The following is a 27,900-nucleotide window of genomic DNA, read 5'->3' as shown; positions in this document are numbered from 1 at the left end:
TATAGTTGTGCGTTACACTCTGTGTTGTTGTGTTGTTTGGGGTAAATATAGCTGGGGGTAGGGTGGTGTTTGTGTCTTTCCTCTATTGGATAAAGTAAAAATGTACAAACCACTCAAGTTCATGATTAATAAATAATTAAATCAGTAACGCAAATACACACAAAGGACCTGAGCAGCAGACCTGGACTCTCTTGTTGCTGGGTTAGAGAGTCATTTCAGAGTGGTCATTGATTCAGAGTGAATGGTGAAGCTAAATCAATGGTCTAGTTTACACTCCATGTAGTGTGGCCCACGCATTGGACCACAGTTTTGTATATTTTCGAATATTCACAAATAAAAAGCATGTATTACATCATATCCTCATCTGCTCCATGGGGAATTTGGTATCGACATGATGCTTTGCATTGACAGCGATTATATAATGAGGAGCATCCTGAGTGATCTTGGCTGTGACAGGGCACTTCTCTAACAGTGAAGCAGATCACGTCTGTGCTGGGTTGAGTGGAGCTGGGAGCCCTAATGCAGCAGAACATAGCTTTAAACATGGTGACGATGATAAATGAATGAAGAAGGAATAATTAAATTAACAATGATAAATTATAATGATAATAATCATATTTATTATTTTTAATATTATTATTGTTATATTATTATTATATAAATAAATGATAAATATATATTTATATTAATAATAATAAATCAATGAATGAATAAATGAATAACACTGAATTCCATTACTGCCCTTAACCCAAAATCTCAACCCTCCCCCTCGCTGCAGCGTAGGGTTATCCCATTAGTCCCTTTATTGAGGGCTAAGGGGTCGGGCTAACATCCCCTTAAAGTTGAGACTCTCGATGGGCACACCAGCAGACGCGGGTTGTGGTTTGCTCCCACAAAACCTTGTGAGAAAACGGAAAATCAAGAAAAATCCCAGACAAGATGGCGGGCGAAAAGATGTGACAGGATCGAAAACCACAAATGTGAGTGTTTCTATGTTAGCAATCATTAAATAAATGATGATGACCACCGCGTCATCATTATGCCGTTTCAATGTTGTATAGACACGCTCTTTATAACAAGAACGACCACCAAACGCTGGCCGCGGTGCACCGGCCCTGGTCGGTCGCAGAGCCTGTTTCAGAAAAAGGGTCCTTTTAAATATTATAAAGGGTCTTTTTTTTAATATTTAGAAAGGGCTCATTTTTTCCACCATCATTTCATACATAATTGCATAGGCCTATTTGACGTGGAATTCGGCACTGATGGTGGAAAAAATAACAGAGCAGCGAGATAACCCCCACTAGGAGTCTTTACTTGTTGTGGAAGCACCAGAGGGTCGGAGACCCGACGCAGTCTGTAAGATTCATAATATCAGAGAATACCCCCGTCAGTGCAGCCGTGGCGCAATGAATTAACAAAGATCTTAAACACGTTTGAAGAAAAAACATTTATTTTGAGGTGATATGGACCAGAAGTCAGACAAGTCAGACATCTTTCTCGAATGAGTTTGTTGTTGCTGGTGACGTAAAGAGGTCAGCCGGTGGCTCTGTCACCACTAGTTGAAATGGGCACAGCGCCACCTATCGTACCGGGGCATGACACGCTTCGGCCAATGAATCGGTTTACTCACCGCCATGTATACGCGGACAATTGCAGTTGTCCAATTGCGGAGCATAGTCGAATTATGGCTTTAATCAGATTAAGCTGTGCATGTAAACGTACTGAGTGAAATTGCTGCAGTGGCTTGGCAGTGTAAAAATGCCTACACACACACACACACACACACACACGTATGCACAGAAAGACAGAGAGGGATGGAGCGAGAGAGACAGATACAGACAGACAGAGAGGGATAGAGAGAGAGACAGATACAGACAGACAGAGAGGGATGGAGAGAGAGACAGATACAGACAGACAGAGAGAGGAGGAGAGAGACAGATACAGACAGACAGAGAGAGGAGAGAGAGACAGATACAGACAGACAGAGAGAGGAGAGAGAGACAGATACAGACAGACAGAGAGAGGAGGAGAGAGACAGATACAGACAGACAGAGAGAGGAGGAGAGAGAGACAGATACAGACAGACAGAGAGAGGAGGAGAGAGAGACAGATACAGACAGACAGAGAGAGGAGAGAGAGAGACAGATACAGACAGACAGAGAGGGATGGAGCGAGAGACAGATACAGACAGACAGAGAGAGGAGGAGAGAGAGACAGATACAGAGAGTACAGAGGGCACAATGAACACTATGGGGACAAGGAATACATAGAGAGACAGATACAGACAGACAGAGAGGGATGGAGAGAGACAGATACAGACAGACAGAGAGAGGAGGAGAGAGACAGATACAGACAGACAGAGAGGGATGGAGAGAGAGAGACAGATACAGACAGACAGAGAGGGATGGAGAGAGAGACAGATACAGACAGACAGAGAGGGATGGAGAGAGAGACAGATACAGACAGACAGAGAGAGGAGGAGAGAGAGACAGATACAGACAGACAGAGAGGGATGGAGAGAGAGACAGATACAGAGAGTACAGAGGGCACAATGAACACTATGGGGACAAGGAATACATAGAGAGACAGAGAGAGAAAACAGAAAGAGTGGAACAAAGGGTGTTGTTGAGGGTGTTGGTCTGTCTGTCTGTCTGTCAGTCTTGTTGAGGGTGTTGGTCTGTCTGTCTGTCTTGTTGAGGGTGTTGGTCTGTCTGTCTGTCTGTCTGTCTTGTTGAGGGTGTTGGTCTGTCTGTCTGTCGGTCTTGTTGAGGGTGTTGGTCTGTCTGTCTGTCTTGTTGAGGGTGTTGGTCTGTCTGTCTGTCTTGTTGAGGTTCCAGCTGCTGTAGCCTGACTGCTGTGTCACCCTGACAGTTTCACACAGTCTAGAAAACACAGAGAGAGAGAGAGAGAGAGAGAGAGAGAGAGAGAGAGAGAGAACAAGTAAAGGACTGGAAGAAGGAGGGTTGTATGAGGAGGAGGAGGGGAGACGAAGAAAATAAAGTTTGAATCCTTGCCTCTCCTCCCCTTCTCCCTCTCTCTCTCCCTCTCTCTCTCTCCCTCCTTCGCTCTCTCTCTCGGCGTCTCCCTCTCCCTCCTTCGCTCTCTCTCTCCCTCACTATATATACATTGGTGTCTCAGTCTCTCTCTCTTTCCCCGCATCCCATTCAGCTTTGTGGATGCAGACCAGAATATTTCCTTGTCGGTGGGGTAGAGAGGTGTAGAGGAAGAGGAGGACACGTACGTTCTGTTAGAGGAAGAGGAGGACACTGTACGTTCTGTAGAGGAAGAGGAGGACACTGTACGTTCTGTTAGAGGAAGAGGAGGACACTGTACGTTCTGTTAGAGGAACAGGAGGACACCGTACGTTCTGTTAGAGGAACAGGAGGACACGTACGTTCTGTTAGAGGCAGAGGAGGACACGTACGTTCTGTGACTCTGAACACAGTCCGCCATGGAGTGGAATGAGCTTGACTTGGTGCAGGAATTCTCCCTGGAAGGACAATGCAGCAAAATTAAGGTCCGCTCCTGCAGGATCACATGGGACAGCCCGCAGGTAATGGAGGGAGAGGGGGGGGGAGAGGGTGTGTGTGTGTGTGTGTGTGTGTGGGGGGGTCGTAATAGAGGTGCCGACACTCGATGTAGTATGCCCCTGTCGTTCAGATCGGGAGCCCGTCCCGATCTGGCGGTGCGGAGCTGTCACTGTAGCAGATACGCTGAGTACGCTGCCGTGCACGCTGCCGTGCACGCCGCCGTGCACGCTGTGTGTGGTGTTAAGTGACAGCAGGGTACGGCACTGCAGAGTTCCCCCACGCAGCGGGTCGGCAGGTGACCAGCCTCTGTCTCCGACAGCTCATCCATAACCTGCAGCCTGGCTATCTGCACAACATCATGTGTCCAACACCAGGACACTGTCCTGATGTGTCCTGATGTGTCCTGATGTGTCCTGGTGTCTCCAACCCCAGGACACTGTCCTGATGTGTCCAGGACACTGTCCTGATGTGTCCTGATGTGTCCAGGACACTGTCCTGATGTGTCCTGATGTGTCTCCAACACCAGGACACTGTCCTGATGTGTCCTGATGTGTCCTGATGTGTCCTGATGTGTCTCCAACACCAGGACACTGTCCTGATGTGTCCTGATGTGTCCTGATGTGTCCTGATGTGTCTCCAACACCAGGACACTGTCCTGATGTGTCCTGATGTGTCCTGATGTGTCCTGATGTGTCCTGATGTGTCCAGGACAGTGTCCTGATGTGTCCTGATGTCTCCAACACCAGGACAGTGTCCTGATGTGTCCAGGACACTGTCCTCTGTGAGCACACGGCCGCTGGCTGCGTGGTGTCAGGCTGGGTGCTGAGGTGTGGAGTGGTCCATGAGCCCATGAAGTGGTGGTTGTTCCTTCATGTGTTCAGTGTGAGCACGGCGGGGGCCAGGTGCCCGGCGTCCTCATGTAGCTCTGGTCCCTTGACGTCTTGGTCTGAGTGCACTCTACTACACATCAGCAGGGTGTATACTGTGTATACTGTGTATATTGTGTATATTGTGTATATTGTGTATATTGTGTATACAGGTGTTCTGATATGGCTTCCGAAATAATATGAGACTATAATATGAGACTGAGGTCAATGATATTAAGAGTATCAAGGGAATATCATATTGTAAAAAAAAAGGGTATGTATGATATAAATAATAAAAAAAAGAAATATATATATATAGTGTACATCATCCCTACATTACTTTTAGCAGTCCAGTCGATGGCATGGGAAGTGTGTAAATAGCTGTGTGTTGGTTGTATTGACAGTGCCATTATAACCATAATTCCATGTTTTGCCCCTGGGCTGTGCTCCTTATGATGACTCAGTTCAATGTTTCAAACCACAGCTCTGAGAGTAGCCAAGAGGATGATGCTGATCAGGTAATCATACGGTTCATCAGGTAATTGGTGTTTCCTACGGTCTGAAATGAGCGCCTGGTAAGCTCCCGGTCCTTTGTTTGTATGGTTATGTCATCCCCATAAGGTGGTGAAGGTCTGAGAGTTGTGAAGAGAGACAGAGCGCTTCCCTCCCTGTGTCGGGGGATGTCTGTATCGTCTTACCTACAGCACCTTTAACTCATCTGAAAGCATTCACACTATGCAGGATTTTCTGTTGGATTTGAACATGTTTCAAAATTTAGAATCAGAAGGTAAATCATAAGCTATGGTTGGAAGTATAGGGGGTGCCGTAACAGAGGATATGGCTCATTTATGTAACAGTGGTGACCAGCCTCCAGAGCGGCTCTGTGCTGTCATCCGGCCCTCACTCTAACCGCCCACTGCATCCTGATACAACCGGAGCCTTCGTCCATGTTGACACGGCAGAGCAGAGTCATTGGGACAGCGTGGAAGCAGAATGAGACGCGCTGAGTTGAGTCGTGTGAAAGTCTGTGTGAAATGTGAATTTCTGTGTGATAATTGTTTATGAGCACCAGCTTTTTAGCACATCTGGTCAGTAACACATGTACCCAAATCCAAATACACACGCACACACACATACACATGGATATGTCTGTTTGTGCAATACGTAGATAGACAAAATAATACTAATCATAATCATAATAATGATAATACTAATAATGATAATACTGAGAGATGATTGGATGAAGAGCAGAGCGCTGCCATGGTGCTGACAGTCTAATTAGTTGATAATAATATGCCTCACGCACACAGGACGCTTTTCTATTGGTTTTCACATTTGATGTGAAACGCTCTAATTGTGTCTGGCCAGACTCAAAATATGATTATCCACTAATCTCCAGAGTGAGATCAGGTTTTAAGGTCTCAAGTAACAGAATGATGATAGGCAGACGAGATCAAAGAAGAACACAATAGGCCTTATCTTGCTAGCGGTCGTCTGGGCTCCCTCTTGGCAGCTCGCTGAGTGAAGCCCACCCACTGTGCCGTCCAAAGCCTCCAGAACCCCCGACAACATACGACTGTGTTGCTGTCCGGATGCTCCTCTCAACAAGCACGTCAGCAGGGGTCAAGGAAAGGCCGTCCTCCATCCCTGGAGTAGAACCGTCAGAACTCAGCATGCTAGTCTGCAAGGAGAGCTTCTGCTGTCGTCATTGTGAGAAACAGAACTAAATGAAGAGGCTGTGAACTTCATGACAAGGTTCAAATGATGGAACTGTCTGTATGAATGTCCAACGTGAACATTTTAGCATCATTATGAGTCGAGGTTAAGTAAAGATACATATCATGTATAACTGGTAGTGTTAGTTTTAAAGGTCCCATGGCATGAAAATGTCACTTTATGAGGTTTTCTAACATAAATAGGAGTTCCCCTAGCCTCCCTATGGTCCCCCAGTAGCTAGAAATGGCGTTTGGTGTAAAACGAGCACTAGGTATCCCGCTCTGCCTGAAAAAACAAGACTCATACGTGCTGATTTGGAATTTTCCCCGTATGTCGTCATACGGGACATGTTACCTCCCCTTTCTCTGCTTGGCCCGCCCAGAGAATTTGGCCCGCCAATGAGACAATGAGCTACGACCGTGCAAGCGCCACGTGTGTGTGTGTGTGTGTGTGTGTGTCAATACACACACTGTAACGCAAGTGTTGTTCACTTTGTTATTTGGATAACCGTTCTGCTGTTGGTGTCATGGCGCATAACACGCAACACAATAAGGCAAGCTCCCATTTGGTGTAAAGACCAGACTGCGTCGGGTTCTCTGACGTCTCTGGTACTTCCACAACGAGACTCGTAGTGGGGGTTATCTCAGCCATGGTTGAGAAGGAATTGGGGGAAAGGAACTTTGGCTTTGACTCCCTGAAGTACATGAACTGCGACATGGAGGAGAAAGGGATTGTTGCCCGCGACTGTCTCCCGCCGGAGCCCCGCTGCCCGCTGCTGAGGCGGTGGTGCCTCATGGCGGGCAGCTGGGCTCCCGCCGATACATCCATGATACATCCACTGTAAACACTAGCGCATGGTACCGTGGCCGCAAGCTGCTCAGGGCCACACCCCCACCCTCCACCTTGACCCGCCTCTAAAAACGGCACGTTTGTGGAGAGCTCATTGTGGGCCTGGCTCGTAGTGGCTGTAACTCTGCACCAAGGCTGAATTTCTTGAACGTCTTCAAGTACTGTATTAGGGGCCCACTAACAGCTATATAAAAGCATCCATAAAGTAGCATGCCATGGGATCTTTAAAGTAAGTGAAAGACTTAATGCCTGCGGAATGTGTGTCTGTGTGTGTGTGTGTGTGTGTGCGTGTGTGTGTACGTGCTTGCATATGTGTGTGTGTGTGTGTGTGTGTGTGTGTTTGTGCACATTGGGGTTATGGTGTGTGTGTGGGGGTTGTGGTGTGTGTGTGTGTGTGTGGGGGGGGGGTTGTGTGTAGGTTTCCTGTGTAGAGCTGACCCTCTCTGAGCTCCAGGAAATGGCCGTGAGACAACAGCAACAAATAGAGGCTCAACAACAGAGGTTGGTTGCCAAGGTAACACAAACCAGGAAGCTAGGAGTGCATGTCGAAGCATGCTGTTGACTAAGTGTGTGTGCATGTTTATTTCTTATATATTTTTTCGTACTTAGCCCACACAATGCAGTGCACATACAAAAACAGTCCAGTAAAGTCTCAACAATCACAACACAAAACAAACCCAAAATCATTGCACACAGAGCACAGACGCAAACAAAATGTAGTCTTAGTCAACGCTGCCTTTCAGCGTTTACACCAGTAACGCCATTTAGAGGAAGGAGAATTCACCATTTCAAATTGTGTTTTATCTTTTTTTTTTTTACTTGAGATTCGACTTCATTTCATGGAGTCCATGAAACGTAGGCGACATCAGAGAGCATGGCTTGGCATGGAGCTGTGCATGTGAAACGTGGTTTAGGTAATCAACACTGAGACCTGGGCCCCAGGCTGTGATACGGCTGTCAGGCGGCCAGGCCGCTGCGTCTCTGTTTTACAAAGCCCCTTCCTCTCACACGTACAGTACGAGGTCGGAAATGGGTTTGTATGAAAGAATGGGCAGGAGCTACGGTCAGCCGGTGGCCCGACACACCAACAGGAAGGGCCTCTGAGCGGGCTGCAGACTGTGAACACGACGTGCTGTAAGACAGCTGATGGAATCAGGAAGAGAGACAGGCACACCATTCAGAGCATCCTGCCTCTCTTTCTAGTTCACTTTAGTCCTCTTTGATGTCTTTGTGTGCTTTTGGGATACTTCTCTTTTGTTTTATTTGTTCTTTCTTTCTTTCTTTCTTTCTTGCTTTCTTTTTTTCCTCAAAGCACAAATGACCCTGATCTTACTTCCCTTCAATGTACAGAGACAGTTGCAAGAAACCATGACAGGGTCCTATTGCATGACTGAATGACTGTATAAGAATGGTGGTGCCTAATGAATACATGATGGTAAACATTATTTGATGTGATGCAGTGTTTCACAGAAGGCTTGGTTGAGGTTGGTATTGAACCACTGACCTCATTGTCACGAGTCCAACGTAAGACCACCGCAGTAAATGGACATGTCAATGTCTAGGGGCAGATCAGAGTATATTGTCAAATCTGTCCCTGGGGAAAGTAACGTTGAGGCAAATTGAAAAAGAAACTATGTTTCATTACCACGTTTTCATTAGTTACACGTAACAGGAAAAAGTATTTACATTACTGTATTTACATGTTACTTACTTTGTAACGCACACAACACTATCTACCAGTCTCACAGTAACGTCAAAATCCATACCGTAGTGCAAATTCACACCGGTGTACTTTCTATACCGTTTATACCGTACACCCCTACATCGACCCCATGGTCATGAGTCCGACACAATCCCCATACACTACATGGACATGTAGACTTTCAAGGGAAGGTTAGAGTATATTTTGAGAAATAGTCTTCCGTCTGTGGAGGTATGGTGAGCTTGGTCGGTTAACATATCAAAACTATCACCAACCATGTTTCCGAAGCATACTGTGTCAAAATCCACTGTCAAACTGACTTTTGCAAATTGACGTGTGTACCCCTTTAAGGCCCAGCCTGGGTTGTAGAGAGGCCACGGTTCAGAAGGGAGAACTTCACACAAATATTTTTGTTGTTGTTTTGTTCAGATATTGTCTTCAAATCTTTGGATGCAATGTTAGAGCTGTTTTATCGTGCTGTAGAGCTGTTTACATATGCCTGTATTTCACTTTAAAATGTATATCTCTACCGTCTTATTTATTTTGCCTTATTGCTATGAATTTCACACCATATAGTGCCACAGTCACCTGGTACATGTGTGCCGAGTTTGCAGCTTTTACCATCTCCGGCACCAAATCTGTTGAGTGTGGGTGTTTGGTCCAGTTCTTACGTTTCTCGTAGGACCCCTTAAAATACTAACGATTACAATAGTGTGCCTACGGTTTCGTAGGACCCCTTAAAATACTAACGATTACAATAGTGTGCCTACAGTTTCGTAGGACCCCTTATAATAATACTAACGAAAACAATAGGGTTCCTACAGTTTACGTAGGACCCCTAATTATTACCTCAGTGTTGTTCTGTTTACCTGCATGTCTTCTGTGGGTTTGGTTTTAACCGTAACTTACAGTTCATATGACTCATAGACTACAGCATGCATTAGAGTTATAATGATGCATGTGGGCGTAGTAACTGGTAACAGTATGTAGTTACCAGTTACTACTAACTGGTAATTGTCACGTAGTAGAAGGCAACCCAGAGTCAATTCAACTGTTGCTTGCTGTCTCTTGAATGTTTCGTCCTCTGCCTCCCAGGAACAGAGACTCAGGTACCTTCAACAGCGGGGCAGACCGAGCCAAGCACACACTCAGGTGAGCTGAACCACACATTCATTCAGAAGTGTCCCTCAGCTCCCTGTCTTCTGTGGCCTACCGGAGGAACACGGACGACAGGTGTCAGATCCACTGATAATCACCTCACTCCCTTCAACAGATTTCTGCTCAGGGAAGAGGTGCCATTTCCAAAAGGCAAACACTGACATTTGATGAAATAAGACAAAGTGTCAACGACTAGTCCGAACGCACTCCATGTGTCTTAAGATCAAACCTCTGAAGGGATCTGTTTCAAATGTTCATTCTTTTATGATTTTCATGGACGACCTTTGCGCTGTCCCTCCCTCCCTCCCACCCCGACAAAATCACACAAACACACACACACACACACACACGCACACACGCACACACACACACACACACACACACACACACACGCCGTTGTTTTCAGTCGGAGGCGGAGAAGCTGCGCTGGCTGCAGGACAGGGTGGACAGCCAGGAGGCCAAGCTGAGGGCCGTCCGTCTGGTCAGGGGTCAGATGGACTACAGCCGGCTCATCAACGGGAACCTCTGTGAGCACACACACACACACACACACACACCACACACCACACACATGCACACATGCACGCACGCGCCCACGCACACACACACACACACACACACACACACACACACCACACACACGCACACACACACACACACGCATGCACGCGCCCATGCACACACACACACACACACACACACACACACACACACACACACACACACACACACACACACACACACACACACCACACACACACACCACACACACACACACACACACACACACACACACACACACACACACACACACACACAGCTGCCAGAGCTTTGACACCTTTAGATTCCCTCCAACCATTTGCACGTACGTTGTATTTTTGTAAAACATTTTCAGAAAGCAATGGTGGTTGGGATTTTCTGTTATATCACTCGCGCCATGTGGCTAATGAGGTTGACTGGGAACTGGAAGGTTGCTAGTTCAATCCCCGGCTCCTCCTAGCTGTAGAGGTGTCCCTGAGCAAGGCACCTCACCCTAAATGATCCCAACGAGCTGGCTGTTACCTTGCATGAGGGACCCTGCTGTTGGTGTTTGAATGGGTGATGTATAGTATAGTATATATAGTATTGTATAGTGCTTTGAGTGGCCACTGGATAAGCGTTGTATGAATGCAGTCTAATACTATTATCTGTCTCTCTGTAGTTGCAGAGATAGATCATGTCAGCAGCCTGTTCCAGGAGAAGCAGGCGGAGTTGCAGTCGGCCGTTGTTAGAGTTGACCAGGTAGTCTAAACGTTTAGGATTAATGTCGAGATATCTTGATTGCTACCTCCCACTACTACCACTTAGTTAAACCTGCACTATCTACGTTCCCATTAGCAGCCTCTAGTGGCTTGAGATGTAGCTACAATTATAACTATATCATTTTTTACAATACAATAGTAACTCCAGTTATGACGGTAACTGGAGAATTGCCAAATTGTGGGCGGGGGATTAAAGTATACCACAATAAAACAACCGTATATGGAATGAAAGCGTGGATAGGAGTGTTTAAAATTACCCTGGAAACCCAGAGTTCTCGCCAGAGCACAATTTGAATTTGCTCAGCGAGTCACTCTGGGAACGAGCAATATACTCACTCAGAACGTTAACCAATCACATCGGTGTATCTGATATAGGCGGGCCAAAAGCGTTGCTGTTTTACTGTCCGGAGATGGCAGGAGTCATATCTATTGGTTAGCTCGTATTGTATTCTTCTGATTGGTCGTAGTGTTATCCAAATGCGTGCAGTGATATTTTCAAATGCATGCTTGTTTCCGCCCCTCGAGTTGGGCCGTTCTCATCACTCGTTGCCAGACCCTACAGCTTTCTAGATGTGGGTCTGGATTTCCAGGCTAGTTTAACCTTGTAAAACTTTGTAGCTCTGAAATCTTTGAATGGGGTAAATTGCTGCAAAAAAAAATAGTGTTTACCTGGTTTTCAAATAAAAATAAATTAAGCAAAAATAAATAGTTACATAATAGTTCTGTGAAATAACACTTTTATATTTTGTATTCCTGTTTCATTGTTTGATCTGTCTCAGTTGACCCAGCAGTTGGAAGACCTCAGAAGAGGGCGTCTTCACCTGCAACCCGCTGTGGCAGAGCAGGGAGGGGCCCCCAGCCCACAGGGCCCCCCCGGCAGCGCAGACAGAACCTCCAGGGATGGGCCCACCGCTGGCCCCACCGCTGGCCCCACCGCTGGCCCCGCCGCCCTGGAGCTACGCAAACTGTACCAAGAGCTGCAGGTGAACACAACTCTCTATGGGAACTATTAATCTAACCACACTAATAATTATATATATATATATACTGTATAAATAGGGTGAGTGGGGTAAGATGAGCCAATTTTTACTCATGTTTTCCTCAAGGCAAGGAAAAATGAATGAAAAATTGGAATGAAAACTTCTACCGTTATTTCAGGATGACCCCTCTCAATCAAAGTGATGATATATGACAGGTCTGTGGAAATATGACTTCTCCGAAAAAAGTGGTGTTGTGGCGCAACTTGCCCCAGGGGTAAGTTGAGCCATCTGGGGGTCAATTGACAAATGCACTTCTTCAAGTTGAATGCATTTTCCTTTTCCAAATAGTCTTATGTATTTGCTTAAGGTCATTTTAAACAATATAAAACCTGTCACTATTTCAGTGCTTTGCCACTTCTCTGACGGAGTTCACCGTTGACATCAGTGGCTGCTCTCGGTCTCTCTCCGTCTCCTTTCTCTCTCTTCCCTGGCATGATAGCTTTTCTACAATGTGAAAATGCTGAAAAACCAAATCAGTTGTGTCATACTACATTTAAATACCACTTTAGAGACTTACCTTAACTTCAGTGCATCATGGCGGGGTAAGTTGAACGACTGGCTCAACTTACCCCTCAGCATGTGGCTCACTTTGCCCCACAGCCACCATTTTGGAACAAACTGCCTCGTTTAGCAATTCAGGTTGATCTTTAGCAAAAGTATTCCCATGGTTTTATACCTTGGCAAATCACCAACATGTATGACATATATTTTTACGCGTGGATCATTTTGTTTTGACATAGGAGTCATTATACATGATATGTTAAAAATGTACTACAACGTACAAGCTTTCTGAATTGAGGGTCAAATTACAACAAATGTGTACAGTTGCCTAAATACAGGGGGTGGGTCAACTTACCCACTGGCTCATCTTACCCCACTCTGCCCTATATATACAAGTGCTGTCAAAATGAATGCCTTAATCTTTGCGTTAATCTTGAAAGATTTAATGCGTTAACATTATTACTATTATTATTTAACGCAGCTTTGTTTACTTCCTTTGACTTTTGTGACGACGTGTTTTCCGACTGATCTTTGGAGAAATCAATACTAATCTGCACAGTTAGCAAAGCCAAATTTGCACAGACCTTATTCGTCTCTTAAATATCAACTCAAAGCAAAACACCAAAACCAGCGGGCTGCAGCGATCTAAAGGGGAACGGTCAGAGAATCATTCAGATCAGGAGACGCCTCCAACCTCTGGATGAACACGGAGGAGGAACAGGATGAACCAATAGGATTTAAAGAGCCGGTTAGCCCACTGTTTGGCTCTTTAAAGAGCCAGTTAGCCCACTGTTTGGCTCTTTAAAGAGCTTGTTCACTGTTTCAGATGTCTCTTTAAAGAGCTTGTTCACTGTTTCAGATGTCTCTTTAAAGAGCCGGTTCACTGTTTCAGATGTCTCTTTAAAGAGCCGGTTCACTGTTTCAGATGTCTCTTTAAAGAGCCGGTTCACTGTTTCAGATGTCTCTTTAAAGAGCCGGTTCACTGTTTCAGATGTCTCTTTAAAGAGCCGGTTCACTGTTTCAGATGTCTCTTTAAAGAGCCGGTTCACTGTTTCAGATGTCTCTTTAAAGAGCCAGTTCACTGTTTCAGATGGTATTCCAAAACTTAGTGATTCAAATAGTTTTAGGAAGGAGGGGGCATGTTATCCCCATGGTGACGATCCACGACAACTTTATGATACTTTTTTAGTACCGTTGTTGTGTATCCTTTTTGTGTGCCCACACACAGAGTAGCGTTATGCTATAAGTGTCCACACAGTGTAGCGTTATGCTATAAGTGTCCTCACAGCGTAGCGTTATGCTATAAGTGTCCTCACAGCGTTATGCTATAAGTGTCCTCACAGCGTTATGCTATAAGTGTCCTCACAGCGTAGCGTTATGCTATAAGTGTCCTCACAGCGTAGCGTTATGCTATAAGTGTCCTCACAGCGTAGCGTTATGCTATAAGTGTCCTCACAGCGTAGCGTTATGCTATAAGTGTCCACACAGCGTAGCGTTATGCTATAAGTGTCCTCACAGCGTAGCGTTATGCTATAAGTGTCCTCACAGCGTAGCGTTATGCTATAAGTGTCCTCACACAGCGTAGCGTTATGCTATAAGTGTCCTCACACAGCGTAGCGTTATGCTATAAGTGTCCTCACACAGCGTAGCGTTATGCTATAAGTGTCCACACAGCGTAGCGTTATGCTATAAGTGTCCTCACAGCGTAGCGTTATGCTATAAGTGTCCTCACACAGCGTAGCGTTATGCTATAAGTGTCCTCACAGCGTAGCGTTATGCTATAAGTGTCCACACAGCGTAGCGTTATGCTATAAGTGTCCTCACAGCGTAGCGTTATGCTATAAGTGTCCTCACAGCGTAGCGTTATGCTATAAGTGTCCTCACAGCGTAGCGTTATGTTATAAGTGTCCTCACACAGCGTAGCGTTATGCTATAAGTGTCCTCACAGCGTAGCGTTATGCTATAAGTGTCCTCACAGCGTTATGCTATAAGTGTCCTCACAGCGTAGCGTTATGCTATAAGTGTCCTCACAGCGTTATGCTATAAGTGTCCACACAGCGTTATGCTATAAGTGTCCTCACACAGCGTAGCGTTATGCTATAAGTGTCCTCACAGCGTAGCGTTATGCTATAAGTGTCCTCACAGCGTAGCATTATGCTATAAGTGTCCTCACAGCGTAGCGTTATGCTATAAGTGTCCTCACAGCGTAGCGTTATGCTATAAGTGTCCTCACAGCGTAGCGTTATGCTATAAGTGTCCTCACAGCGTAGCGTTATGCTATAAGTGTCCACACAGCGTAGCGTTATGCTATAAGTGTCCTCACAGCGTAGCGTTATGCTATAAGTGTCCTCACAGCGTTATGCTATAAGTGTCCACACAGCGTTATGCTATAAGTGTCCTCACAGCGTAGCGTTATGCTATAAGTGTCCTCACAGCGTTATGCTATAAGTGTCCACACAGCGTTATGCTATAAGTGTCCACACAGCGTTATGCTATAAGTGTCCACACAGCGTTATGCTATAAGTGTCCTCACAGCGTAGCGTTATGCTATAAGTGTCCTCACAGCGTTATGCTATAAGTGTCCACACAGCGTTATGCTATAAGTGTCCTCACACAGCGTAGCGTTATGCTATAAGTGTCCTCACAGCGTAGCGTTATGCTATAAGTGTCCTCACAGCGTAGCATTATGCTATAAGTGTCCTCACAGCGTAGCGTTATGCTATAAGTGTCCTCACAGCGTAGCGTTATGCTATAAGTGTCCTCACAGCGTAGCGTTATGCTATAAGTGTCCTCACAGCGTAGCGTTATGCTATAAGTGTCCTCACAGCGTAGCGTTATGCTATAAGTGTCCTCACAGCGTTATGCTATAAGTGTCCTCACAGCGTAGCGTTATGCTATAAGTGTCCTCACAGCGTTATGCTATAAGTGTCCTCACAGCGTAGCGTTATGCTATAAGTGTCCACACAGCGTAGCGTTATGCTATAAGTGTCCTCACAGCGTTATGCTATAAGTGTCCTCACAGCGTAGCGTTATGCTATAAGTGTCCTCACAGCGTAGCGTTATGCTATAAGTGTCCTCACAGCGTAGCGTTATGCTATAAGTGTCCTCACACAGCGTAGCGTTATGCTATAAGTGTCCTCACAGCGTAGCGTTATGCTATAAGTGTCCTCACAGCGTTATGCTATAAGTGTCCTCACACAGCGTAGCGTTATGCTATAAGTGTCCTCACAGCGTAGCGTTATGCTATAAGTGTCCTCACAGCGTAGCGTTATGCTATAAGTGTCCTCACACAGCGTAGCGTTATGCTATAAGTGTCCTCACAGCGTAGCGTTATGCTATAAGTGTCCTCACAGCGTAGCGTTATGCTATAAGTGTCCTCACAGCGTTATGCTATAAGTGTCCTCACAGCGTAGCGTTATGCTATAAGTGTCCTCACAGCGTAGCGTTATGCTATAAGTGTCCTCACAGCGTAGCGTTACGCTATAAGTGTCCTCACAGCGTTATGCTATAAGTGTCCTCACAGCGTAGCGTTATGCTATAAGTGTCCTCACAGCGTAGCGTTATGCTATAAGTGTCCTCACAGCGTAGCGTTATGCTATAAGTGTCCACACAGCGTAGCGTTATGCTATAAGTGTCCTCACACAGCGTAGCGTTATGCTATAAGTGTCCTCACAGCGTAGCGTTATGCTATAAGTGTCCTCACAGCGTTATGCTATAAGTGTCCACACAGCGTTATGCTATAAGTGTCCTCACAGCGTAGCGTTATGCTATAAGTGTCCTCACAGCGTAGCGTTATGCTATAAGTGTCCTCACAGCGTTATGCTATAAGTGTCCTCACAGCGTAGCGTTATGCTATAAGTGTCCTCACAGCGTAGCGTTATGCTATAAGTGTCCTCACAGCGTTATGCTATAAGTGTCCTCACAGCGTAGCGTTATGCTATAAGTGTCCTCACACAGCGTAGCGTTATGCTATAAGTGTCCTCACAGCGTAGCGTTATGCTATAAGTGTCCTCACAGCGTAGCGTTATGCTATAAGTGTCCTCACAGCGTAGCGTTATGCTATAAGTGTCCTCACAGCGTTATGCTATAAGTGTCCTCACAGCGTTATGCTATAAGTGTCCTCACAGCGTAGCGTTATGCTATAAGTGTCCCAAAAGATCAACTTCCTCTCGGACGCCGCAGTTAGCCACTGGGCAGACAGAGCTCCACACGGTACCAGACAGAGCCTCACATGGTACCAGACAGAGCTCCACACGGTACCAGACAGAGCTCCACATGGTACCAGACAGAGCTCCACACGGTACCAGACAGAGCCTCACATGGTACCAGACAGAGCTCCACACGGTACCAGACAGAGCTCCACATGGTACCCATGGTACCAGACAGAGCTCCACATGGTACCCATGGTACCAGACAGAGCCTCACACGGTACCACACAGAGCTCCACACGGTACCACACAGAGCTCCACATGGTACCAGACAGAGCTCCACACGGTACCAGACAGAGCTCCACACGGTACCAGACAGAGCTCCACACGGTACCAGACAGAGCTCCACATGGTACCAGACAGAGCTCCACACGGTACCAGACAGAGCTCCACACGGTACCAGACAGAGCTCCACATGGTACCAGACAGAGCTCCACATGGTACCCATGGTACCAGACAGAGCTCCACACGGTACCAGACAGAGCTCCACATGGTACCAGACAGAGCTCCACATGGTACCAGACAGAGCTCCACACGGTACCAGACAGAGCTCCACACGGTACCAGACAGAGCTCCACATGGTACCCATGGTACCAGACAGAGCCTCACATGGTACCAGACAGAGCTCCACAGGTCCGCCGTCGGCCCTTGGTCGTGACGTCAGACTACCTTGTGTAGAAGGCCTGACGTCCGGTGATGTAGTGACGGCCCCACTGACCTCCCTGCGGCCCTCAGGCCCGCAACCGCGTCAACGTGGAGCAGAGCAGCAGCCTGGAGCACGGGCAGGAGCTGCTGAACCGGAGGAACGCCCAGGTCAGCCTCATGGACCGACGCATCCGAGACCTGAGGGAGAGGCTGGGCCAGAAGAGGGCCGAGGCATGATGGACACACACACACACACACACGCACGCACGCACACGCACGCACGCACGCGCGCGCACGCACGCATGCACGCACGCACGCACGCACGCACACCATACACACATACACACACACGCACGCACGCACGCACACACGCACGCACGCACGCACGCACGCACACGCACGCACGCACGCACGCACGCACACCACACACACACACGCACGCACGCACGCACGCACACCACACACACACACGCACGCACGCACGCACGCACGCACACCACACACACGCACGCACGCACGCACGCACACCACACACGCACGCACGCACGCACCACACACACATGCATACATTACACACAACTACCACACACCATACACATATACACACAACTGCATGTATTACACACAACTACACACACACACACACACCACACATACACCCCCCCCCCCCACACACACACACACACACATACACACACAGACAAACACACAAATGCATACACCACACACACAAACACACAAATGCAATAGGAGGGTTTATGGAGTGTAACTCATTGGCATTGCCTCCCCTCTAGTTGAGTGTTATGAGTGGCGCCGGGCCCCCCTCCCCCCCCCCGCGCCCAGGAGGGGGTACAGACAGCGTGTCGGGCCGTGTGGCGGCGGTCTGCCCCTACATCCAGGTGCCTGCAGGGGGCAGAGCTGAGCCCGACCTCTCCCCGAAACACACGCCCTTCGGACAGGTCCGCTCCCACTCAGGTCGGTACAAAGTCTAAATACTTTGTAGTAAATACTGATTTTCAGACGTCAGTGTCGTTCCAAATCGAATACTCCGTGGTGCACTGACCGGAAGTTACGATGGCGACTGCCGCCGCGGCTCCTCCCCCGCAATGAAAACATCCCGCTTTGAACGGTGAACTCGCAAAAACTAGCTTACATCCGATTTCTGCGGTCAGCATGCGGTTCCTGTCCTGTATGTCGCAAAGTGCCTCTCCCAGAACTTGGTTCCTCACAGGAAGCCTGTAAGGAACTACCCTTATTTAGCGAGATTTAGAGATTTAGCCTGTGAGATTAAAGTCGGAATTCTGACTTTAATCTCAGAATTCTGACTTTAATCTCAGAATTCTGACTTTAATCTCAGGACAAAAAAAAAAACTACTGTGGCAAGAACTGGATCAAAAGTTACTTCCTATGACTGCTTCAAATCTCAAAGCCAATTTGCCAATTTCAGAGGAATTTTGACAATTATCAAATCCAAGCCACTTTTTTAGGCAAGCATTCCTATTACATTTTGTTTGCCATTCTTTATGATTGAACTGAAGGGCAACTGCATTCACCATTGTTAGCGTCAACCCTGCTTTTGTAGTCCTTTTACTTTTGTAGTCCTTTTACTTTTGTAGTCTTTTTACTTTTGTAGTCTTTTTACTTTTGTGGTCCTCACCAAAGAGAATCCTGTGTCTCTCCCCAGCTAACGACGCCTCGTGGCTGACGGTCAGTAAGAGTGTGTCTGACTGGAGGGCCGGAGGTCCAGAGCAGGTATCCAACATACAACACTCATCTTTAACGGTTTACAACGTTTAGCGTGTGAAATGCCCTATATTTCCCTGAAGTGCTGTTTGCAGGACAGACTTTAAGGAATGTCTTAGTACTTTAAAGGTCCCGTGACATGGCCACCAGGTGTGGTGTGATTAGCCGTTACAAGCCGTTTTGGAAATCTGTCCCTTATGACATCACAAGTGGGCGTGTCCACCTAGCTGTGTGCTGGATAGATCAGTCTACCAGCCTACCCAGTGGACTGTAGCAAACGCTGCTCATCTATCCGTCACACGTCTAGGTGGACACGCACACCTATGATGTCATAAGGCATGTATGTGTAAATGTCTTCAATAAATCCACCACCAGAATCAGATTCATTGGCTAGGCATGTTTTTTTTACATTCTATATTTGTTTTTTATTTTCTTTTAGGTATATTTCATTCTCCATTTGCAGATCTAAATAGATATTTATACAAAAAAAATATTGATGAGTTCAAAATATTTAAAATGATGAACAGGATCTAAAATATTAAATAACCAGATAACGTTAAACAACTGGAATAACAGAGGGATGTATCCACTGTCAAAGAGTATGTTTATATGCATCTCAAAGTTAGCTAATTAACTCAATTTTGGACATACTCAGCATCTGATGCATAATAAACACCTTGATAACCCTTAATAACATTACAGGTAAACAACAGATTTCTGTTATTTTGTAACATGACAAGGGCTACCAAATATCATGATTATCTATCTCTCACTCTCTCTCTCTTTGCCTCTCCCTCCCCCTCCCTCTCCCACTTTCTCTCTCCCTTTATCTTTCTCCTTCCCTCTCTCTCTCCCTCCTATCTCTCAATCCCATCCTCTCTCTCTCACACTCTCTCTCTTTGTATCTCCTTCCATCTCCCTCTACCTCTCTCACACTCTCTCTCCCTCCTTTTCTCTCCCTCTCTCTCACACTTTCTCTCCCTCTCTCCCTCTCTCTCACACTTTCTCTCCCTCTCTCTCTCTCTCTCTTTGCCTCTCTCTCTCCCTCTCTCTCTCTCTCTTTGCCTCTCTCTCCCTCTCTCTCTCTTTGCCTCCCTCTCCCTCTCTCCCGCCCTCTCCCTCTCCCTCTCTCTCTCTCTCTCTCTCTCTTCTCCCTCCCTCTCCCTCTCCCTCTCTCTCCCCCCCTCCCCCCTCCCTCTCTCCCCCCTCCTCCCCCCTCCTCCCTCTCTCTCTCTCTCTCCCCCCCTCCCCCTACCTCTCTCCCCCCTCCCCTCTCTTCCTCTCTCTCTCCCCCCCTCCCCCCTCCCCCCTCCTCTCTCCCCCCCCCCTCCTGCTCCAGCCCTCCTCTGGCTACGGTACTTACCCCAGTGCGACCCACCAGGCGGTGGGGGCCCACAGTGCCACCAGCTCCTTGCCCCGCTCCGCCCCTGGCACTCTGGGCTGGCGTGGCTCGGAGGCGTCCAGGTCGGCGTCCAGGTCGGCGTCCTCCAGGGCCCTGACCTCCTCCTCCTCCTTCTCCTCCTCACGCCCAGACCCACGGAGCCCCGCCACCACCTCCTCCACTCAGAGTCGTGAAGGTGATGGAGGAGTAGTCATGGAGAGTTGTCATGGTGATTGTAGTGATGGTGCAACTACCAACAGTTGATTTCTTTAAAGCTTTGCTTTAAGGTCGTATTTGCTGTAGGTCGTATCCAGAGAGCAAAAGAGAGCAAGAGTTGACTGTTTGTCTTCAACTGAGCTTCATGAAGCCACAGCCAATCACACACTCAAGCACACAAGATTGACAGGCAATACGGAATCCCTGAGCCAATCAGGGAAGAGATACCCTGATTGTTCAGAAATGATCCGGGAGCTAAAATCAGAGGCGCAGTGAACTACAAACAGATGTTCTCACAGATGTTGAAGCCCTTTCTAAAGAGTTACACTCAGATGTAAGCTGTTAAATCATGAAGTTTGGTTGTGTTTGTTTACTGTCTGTTTGGTTGTGTTTGTTTACTGTCTGTTTGGTTGTGTTTGTTTACTGTCTGTTTGGTTGTGTTTGTTTACTGCCTGTTTGGTTGTGTTTGTTTACTGTCTGTTGTGTTGTGTTTGTTTACTGTCTGTTTGGTTGTGTTTGTTTACTGTCTGTTTGGTTGTGTTTGTTTACTGCCTGTTTGGTTGTGTTTGTTTACTGTCTGTTGTGTTGTGTTTGTTTACTGTCTGTTTGGTTGTGTTTGTTTACTGTCTGTTTGGTTGTGTTTGTTTACTGTCTGTTTGGTTGTGTTTGTTTACTGTCTGTTTGGTTGTGTTTGTTTACTGTCTGTTTGGTTGTGTTTGTTTACTGTCTGTTGTGTTGTGTTTGTTTACTGTCTGTTGTGTTGTGTTTGTTTACTGTCTGTTGTGTTGTGTTTGTTTACTGTCTGTTGTGTTGTGTTTGTTCACTCTGTTGTGTTGATCCAGGCTCCAGCAGTCCCGTCCAGACCTTCCCGCTGCCCCCCCCGTCTGACCGGCCCGACCCCCCCCCCGCTGTGGCCGTGCGGCCCTACGTCCCGGACCCGCCCTCCAGGCCCCAGTCCCCCAGGAAGGGCCCCACCACCATGATCAGCAGCTCCATCTACAGCATGTATCTGCAGGGCCCCCAGAGCCAGGGCCCCCAGACCAAGAGCCAGGGCCCCCAGACCAAGAACTACGGCTCCCTCAACAACAGGACGGTCAGAGCAGGTACACACGGCTCAGACTCTCTCTCTCCCTATCACACACACACACACACACTCTCTCTCTCTCTCTCTCTCACACACACACACACACACACACACACACACACACACACACACTCATGATAAATGTGCTTTCAGGGACCTCTATGTACTCTAATGCAATTTGTAGTTGCAGATACACAACTACAGGTATGTAGCCACTACATACTATAATATATATTATACAGTAGTATATACTGTACATACAGCATATATAGTAAATAAATATAGTAACCAGCAGGTCTGTAAGTTTTTTTTTTTATTGTCTCTGTTGGTATTTGCACTCAGACTTGTCTCGTTGCGGCCAATATCAGTCTCACCAATATTGGTCTCACCAATATTCTAGTGGGTCTCGACCGAGTCCAGCTGCCTTGAAGAAAAAAGGAATACATATTTTTTTTTTCTAAGTAACTCCTCCTTCAAAACCAAATGATTGATTAAGCGAGCATGTTCAGAAAATTGGGCATTGGTTTAATTAATTCAAAACAGAACGGGCATTGCCATTGGTGACTGGTAACCAATCGTATGCCACAACACATCTCCACGTCCACGCGCTCTGTGCGCGGTGCATGGTCCATGCAGGACATCGGTTCCATTCACTTCAGCTTGACCTATGACCTCATTTGATCCTACAGTGTGGTTACACTGAACATTAAAATTAATAGTACAAAATGATCATCTTGAAATATAAAGATATACTGTGTCTCTAACATCACACAAAAATGATATCTTATCTTATTATATCCAGTGTTTGAACTAGTTGTGCATGAACTAGTTCAAAATAACTAGTTAACTAGTTAACAAGTTCAGTTTTCTATGAACTTTGAACTGAACGTAACATATTTTTAACTAAAGAACTTGAACTTGAACTAGTTCAGATTTTGTGACATTCTGAATTGATGCTTAGGTCCAGATTTATTAAATAGAGTTACTGCCTTAGTTGTGATGAATGAAACAGGTGTACAAATGATATCCACAACAATTTGAGATTGTAGTAATGGGCAGCAGGTAATGGAGAGGATTCATTTTAAAAGATAAGCACAGAATACTCACTCCAACAGTTTTTCTTCGGTTTCTAAAAAAACTGTTAATAAACTGAACATGAACTAGTTCAAAACTGAATTGGTGAACTATGAACGTGAATTTATTCATTTTCTTTTGTATGAACTGAACTTTGAACTAGTTCATGTGAAGTGTGAACTTGCACAACACTGATTATATCTTAGTCTTATCTTGACTCGGACTCGAACCTTTAGAGACCGAAGAGTAGAGACCACATTCAGAAGTCCCTCTCTCTCTTGTAGAGTAGAGACCACATTCATTAGTCCCTCTCTCTCTTGTAGAGTAGAGACCACATTCATTAATGAGGATGAATGTGGGGACTTGTATGAATGAGGATCATTCATACAAGTCCCTGCCCCTCTCTCTCTTGCCTTTCCTTTCTTTCTCACCGTCATTCTGTCCATCTTCCTTTCCCTCTCTGTTTGTCTCCCTTCCTCTCTCTGTCTTATAACTCTCTGTCTCTCTGTCTCTCTCTCTGTCTGTCTGTCTGTCTGCCCGTCGCCTCACGGCCTCCCAGTCTACGGTAAGCCCCTCCTCCCCCCGTCCTCGGCGCCGCCCTCCCCAGTACCTTTCCACCAGTCGGGTGGAGGAGGTTGGACGGGCGGGGAGGCAGACAGAGAGATGGTGGGAGGTGGTGTAGAGGGACGGCTCCACCTGCCCCCCAACGTGGACAGCATCCCCCGACCGCTCAGCCCCACCAAGCTCACACCAGTAGGTGAGATTCTCACACCAGTAGGTCAGCTGCTCACACCAGTAGGTAAGAACTAACCTAACTACTCAGGAGTGGATCCAAGACTCTGATGATGATGATCACATATGCTGGCATGAATGTAAATAAACAATAACAGATCCCAGTGAAAAGGTCAGGACAGTAGACAGAATTAAAATAGATAAAGGTATATTATTCCAACGTTAGTTAATGCAGTAATAAGCATTGACTCACAGTTTATTAACTGAACTAATGTGTCCAGTGATCATTTACTCATGGTGTTCATGTTAACTATGTGTGAGGGACCGGCGTGGTCACCCCACGTATCTGGGATTTGGCCAACCAGATTCAGAGAGTGTGGGCAAAAATGAGGGCAATTGTCTCAGGGCAAAAAAAAGTGAAGCTTTATTTTCTTCCAAAACATTCACAAAAAAATAAAGCAAAGTTCCAAAAGAAAAGAAAATGACTGCATCAATCAGCAAGCATAACTTAGATAGCGTAACATTGCCTAACCAAAACATACCACTCTCGCACTGGCCTCCCATCAAGCCAGCACCACCTTCAGCCCCCAAACACCAAATGAGCCAGCCCTTAAATAGGGAAATGCATTGGACCAATCAAGGCCGTATGGGCCAAACCACTAGTTGGGGGAACATTCTGTAGCTAAAGCTACCAATCCTACATAACTGACCAGAAAGTACATTGTGTGAATACCAAATAAACATGACACTAAATAAACAATCACCAGATATATACATACCCACACCTTGTGCACAACCTATAGATATTTACAAAACAGCTGTTTATAGCAACACCCCCTGGGCTATTCCCTGATGGCCTGATCCTGAGACTTCATTATCACACTGCCCCCTACCGTGGCGGAAGTCCAATTTCACACCATCCCAATTATAATATATATACACAATATAATTGTAATAATAATAATAATAGTAATAATAATAATAATAATAATAATAATAATAGTTTATCTTATGCAAGACTGTGAGAAGGGGGAGGGTTTCACCTTCTCACACTATGGTAATGGGGTTATATGCCATATAATAATGCTCATTTGGGCATTAACTAAGTAAGGGATAATGTATAGAACGCCGGTCATTATCGGGAAATAAGCCCCTTCCTAATAATGACTGGCGACGTTCTATACATTATCCCGCTTATTACACGGCTACCGCCAAAGACGTTGTAGTAGTGGTGCAGTAGTAGTGTAGTAGTAGTGTAGTAGTGGGTAGTAGTAGTGTAGTAGTAGTGTAGTAGTGGGTAGTAGTAGTGTAGTAGTAGTGTAGTAGTGTGTAGTAGTAGTGTAGTAGTAGTGTAGTAGTAGTGTAGTAGTGTAGTAGTAGTGTAGTAGTGGTTAGTAGTAGTGTAGTAGTGCAGTAGTAGTGTAGTAGTAGTGTAGTAGTAGTGTAGTAGTAGTGTAGTAGTGGGTAGTAGTGGTGCAGTAGTGGGTAGTAGTAGTGTAGTAGTGGTGTAGTAGTAGTGTAGTAGTAGTGTAGTAGTGGGTAGTAGTGGTGCAGTAGTGGGTAGTAGTAGTGTAGTAGTGGTGTAGTAGTGAGTAGTAGTAGTAGTGAGTAGTAGTAGTAGTGTAGTAGTAGTGAGTAGTAGTAGTAGTGAGTAGTAGTAGTAGTGTAGTAGTAGTGAGTAGTAGTAGTAGTGTAGTAGTGGGTAGTGGAGGGTCTGACTGTGGCCTCCTCCTCACCAGCCCACGCCCCGCTGCGCTACCAGAACGACGTCGACCTGGAGGCACTGCGCCGTCGCCTTAGCAACGCCCCTCGGCCCCTGAAGAAGCGCAGCTCCATCACGGAGCCCGAGGGCCCCCAGGGGCCCCACATCCAGAAGCTGCTGTACCAGAGGTCAGGTGTTCATGTTGACCGCCATGTGAATATGATATACGATACGTTTTATCAGTAGTATTGTTATGAGGCCCCTAAGCCTTCTCCCATGGCTGACTGGGTTGTGAAGATCCTACGTTTGTGTCAATAAAGTTTTGTCGTTCATTAGGTTCAACACTCTGGCCGGGGGCATCGACGGAGGGCCAGGTGAGGCACAAACAGGAATAATGATTATTATAATCATGGATAGATGATGGATACATCCCACAGTCACTGGTTAAACATCATGAGTACGGCCCCATGGTCAGGCTCTAAGCCCCTTATACGTATTGCTGGTGAAACAATATTGCAGTAGATATTGGGGAGTTATCAAACTCAATATTTTCCCTAAATGCACAGACCTTTGCATGGTGACTGCACCAGCACGGTGACTGGTATGGCCTCATGGTTCATCTCCTACAGGAAACCCCTTCTACCAGCCTGGCAGCCCCCTGCCTGAGGCAGACAACGTCCCCCCCGAGGACGGACACCCCGCCGTGGACGAGACGCGGCCCGCCGTCCCTCTGGAGGCACGGAGCCCTCACCTGGACGCAGGTGAGGGCGGGCACCATGACCTGAACCCAGACATCCGTTGTTCATCCCCTCCTTCCGTCGCCGTAGAAACAGCGGGTGAGCCGGCGGGCTCGTCGACGCCGGCGGGCGGCGTGGCGGCGGCGGCCCCGCTGCCCGACCCCCCTCCGTCCGCTCAGAGACCAGAGGACAAGAACAAGAGACAGAGGGGGCCGCGCTCCGCCCACAGCCCGGGAGGCCAAACGCAGCCCCCACCTCCGCCCCCGTCGCCCCGGACCGCCGCCCCGCCCAAGGTGGGTGGAGATATATATACATATATACATATATATATATATATATATATATGTATATACATATATATATATACATATCAAAGAACAACGTCCCAGCTGGTCGTCCGCCGGCCCACGGTAGCTTTGATACGGATTGCCTTCTAAAAATATTCAGAATATATTATCCAATCATTTTTCACCACAATGTTTCCACAATATTTTCCTCTCTCTGCCTTATTGATATGATATATATTTAATAATATATATTAAACTGGCACTATGTTATTTTGTACTAAAGCTTTTTATTCCTTCAAAAATAATTAAAAATAATAGAAAGAATAAATCACGCGGTTCCACGAGTCAATCCATCCAGGGAATATTTCTCTATAAATGAATTGTCTGTCTGTCCAACTGAAGCCACTAGTGGCCACTAATGAAAACGTACATAGTGAAGGTTTAATTCATTCAAGTCATTTTCCTGATCTTTGGCTCTGTCACCTTCCACATTCATTCTCTCACACAAACTCTCTCTCTCTCACACACACACACACACACACACACTCACACTCACACTCACTCACTCACTCACTCACTCACAACCCTTACCAGGTGAAGCGCACCAACTTGAAGAAGTCGACGTCGGAGCGCACCGGCCACAGCCTGAGGGTGAAGTTCAACCCTCTGGCCCTGCTGCTGGACGCGTCGCTGGAGGGGGAGTTCGACCTGGTCCAGAGGATCATATACGAGGCAAGTGAGGGGTCCTCCGGCCCGGAGAACCGCGGTCCCTGTGACCAGCTGTGGTTTGTTAACACACTGTGGTTTGTTACAGAGATGTACAGATTTGTTTGAGTCTAGTGGTTTAGTTTAGCATGGTGAAACGGTTCTGTTCCATCATACCCTCGTCTCCTTGTTCTGTCCTCTCAGGTGGAGAACCCGAGCACCCCCAACGACGAGGGGATAACCCCGCTCCATAACGCCGTCTGCGCCGGCCACCATCACATTGTCAAGTTCCTCCTGGACTTTGGTGTGAACGTCAACGCCGCGGACTCGGACGGATGGTTAGTTCAACTGGGCTATTGCTAACTGTGCTTTGCTGTGGCTAACTGTATTACTGCGCATTGTGCTCCGGCTAACTGCTCTGTGGCCAGGTCAACCCTTCATGTCTGTGTCTATAACCTCGTCCTCCGTCCTCCAGGACTCCTCTGCACTGCGCCGCCTCGTGTAACAGCGTGCAGCTCTGTAGGATGCTGGTGGAATCTGGGGCGGCCATCTTTGCTACCACCATCAGTGATGTCGAAACAGCGGCGGACAAATGTGAAGAGATGGAGGAGGGCTACACCCAGTGCTCCCAGTTCCTCTATGGTGGGTGAAGGAGGGGCTAGACGGACGACTAGACGGACGGGATGGATGGGTGTATGGGTGGCTAGGAATGGATCGATGCCT

The 27,900-nt window shown here is 46.9% G+C and overlaps 1 protein-coding gene across 1 annotated transcript in view; it reads left to right on the top strand.

Annotated features, from left to right (window-relative positions):
- Positions 1-7,418: 7,418 nt before the first annotated feature.
- The window catches only part of LOC311361857 (apoptosis-stimulating of p53 protein 1-like), a gene marked incomplete at its 5' end in the record, with an annotated part of 24,761 nt that continues 4,279 nt past the window's right edge, over positions 7,419-27,900 (top strand). Inside the window, 17 exons of the mRNA XM_084481667.1 lie at positions 7,419-7,475; positions 9,759-9,815; positions 10,228-10,348; positions 11,023-11,102; positions 11,902-12,105; positions 17,607-17,747; positions 18,311-18,491; positions 19,201-19,268; positions 20,599-20,869; positions 21,699-21,959; positions 23,574-23,771; positions 25,486-25,636; positions 25,785-25,822; positions 26,078-26,478; positions 27,067-27,204; positions 27,382-27,515; positions 27,653-27,819. Coding sequence (XP_084337793.1) covers positions 7,419-7,475; positions 9,759-9,815; positions 10,228-10,348; positions 11,023-11,102; positions 11,902-12,105; positions 17,607-17,747; positions 18,311-18,491; positions 19,201-19,268; positions 20,599-20,869; positions 21,699-21,959; positions 23,574-23,771; positions 25,486-25,636; positions 25,785-25,822; positions 26,078-26,478; positions 27,067-27,204; positions 27,382-27,515; positions 27,653-27,819 — 2,668 coding nt within the window. The remainder of the gene's footprint in view (positions 7,476-9,758; positions 9,816-10,227; positions 10,349-11,022; positions 11,103-11,901; positions 12,106-17,606; positions 17,748-18,310; positions 18,492-19,200; positions 19,269-20,598; positions 20,870-21,698; positions 21,960-23,573; positions 23,772-25,485; positions 25,637-25,784; positions 25,823-26,077; positions 26,479-27,066; positions 27,205-27,381; positions 27,516-27,652; positions 27,820-27,900) is intronic.

The sequence above is a fragment of the Micromesistius poutassou genome (assembly GCF_964030765.1).
Source record: "Micromesistius poutassou genome assembly, chromosome: 17".
Lineage (NCBI taxonomy): Eukaryota > Metazoa > Chordata > Actinopteri > Gadiformes > Gadidae > Micromesistius > Micromesistius poutassou.
Note: the sequence above shows the minus strand (reverse complement) of the source record. Positions and strands in the feature narration are given on the sequence as shown.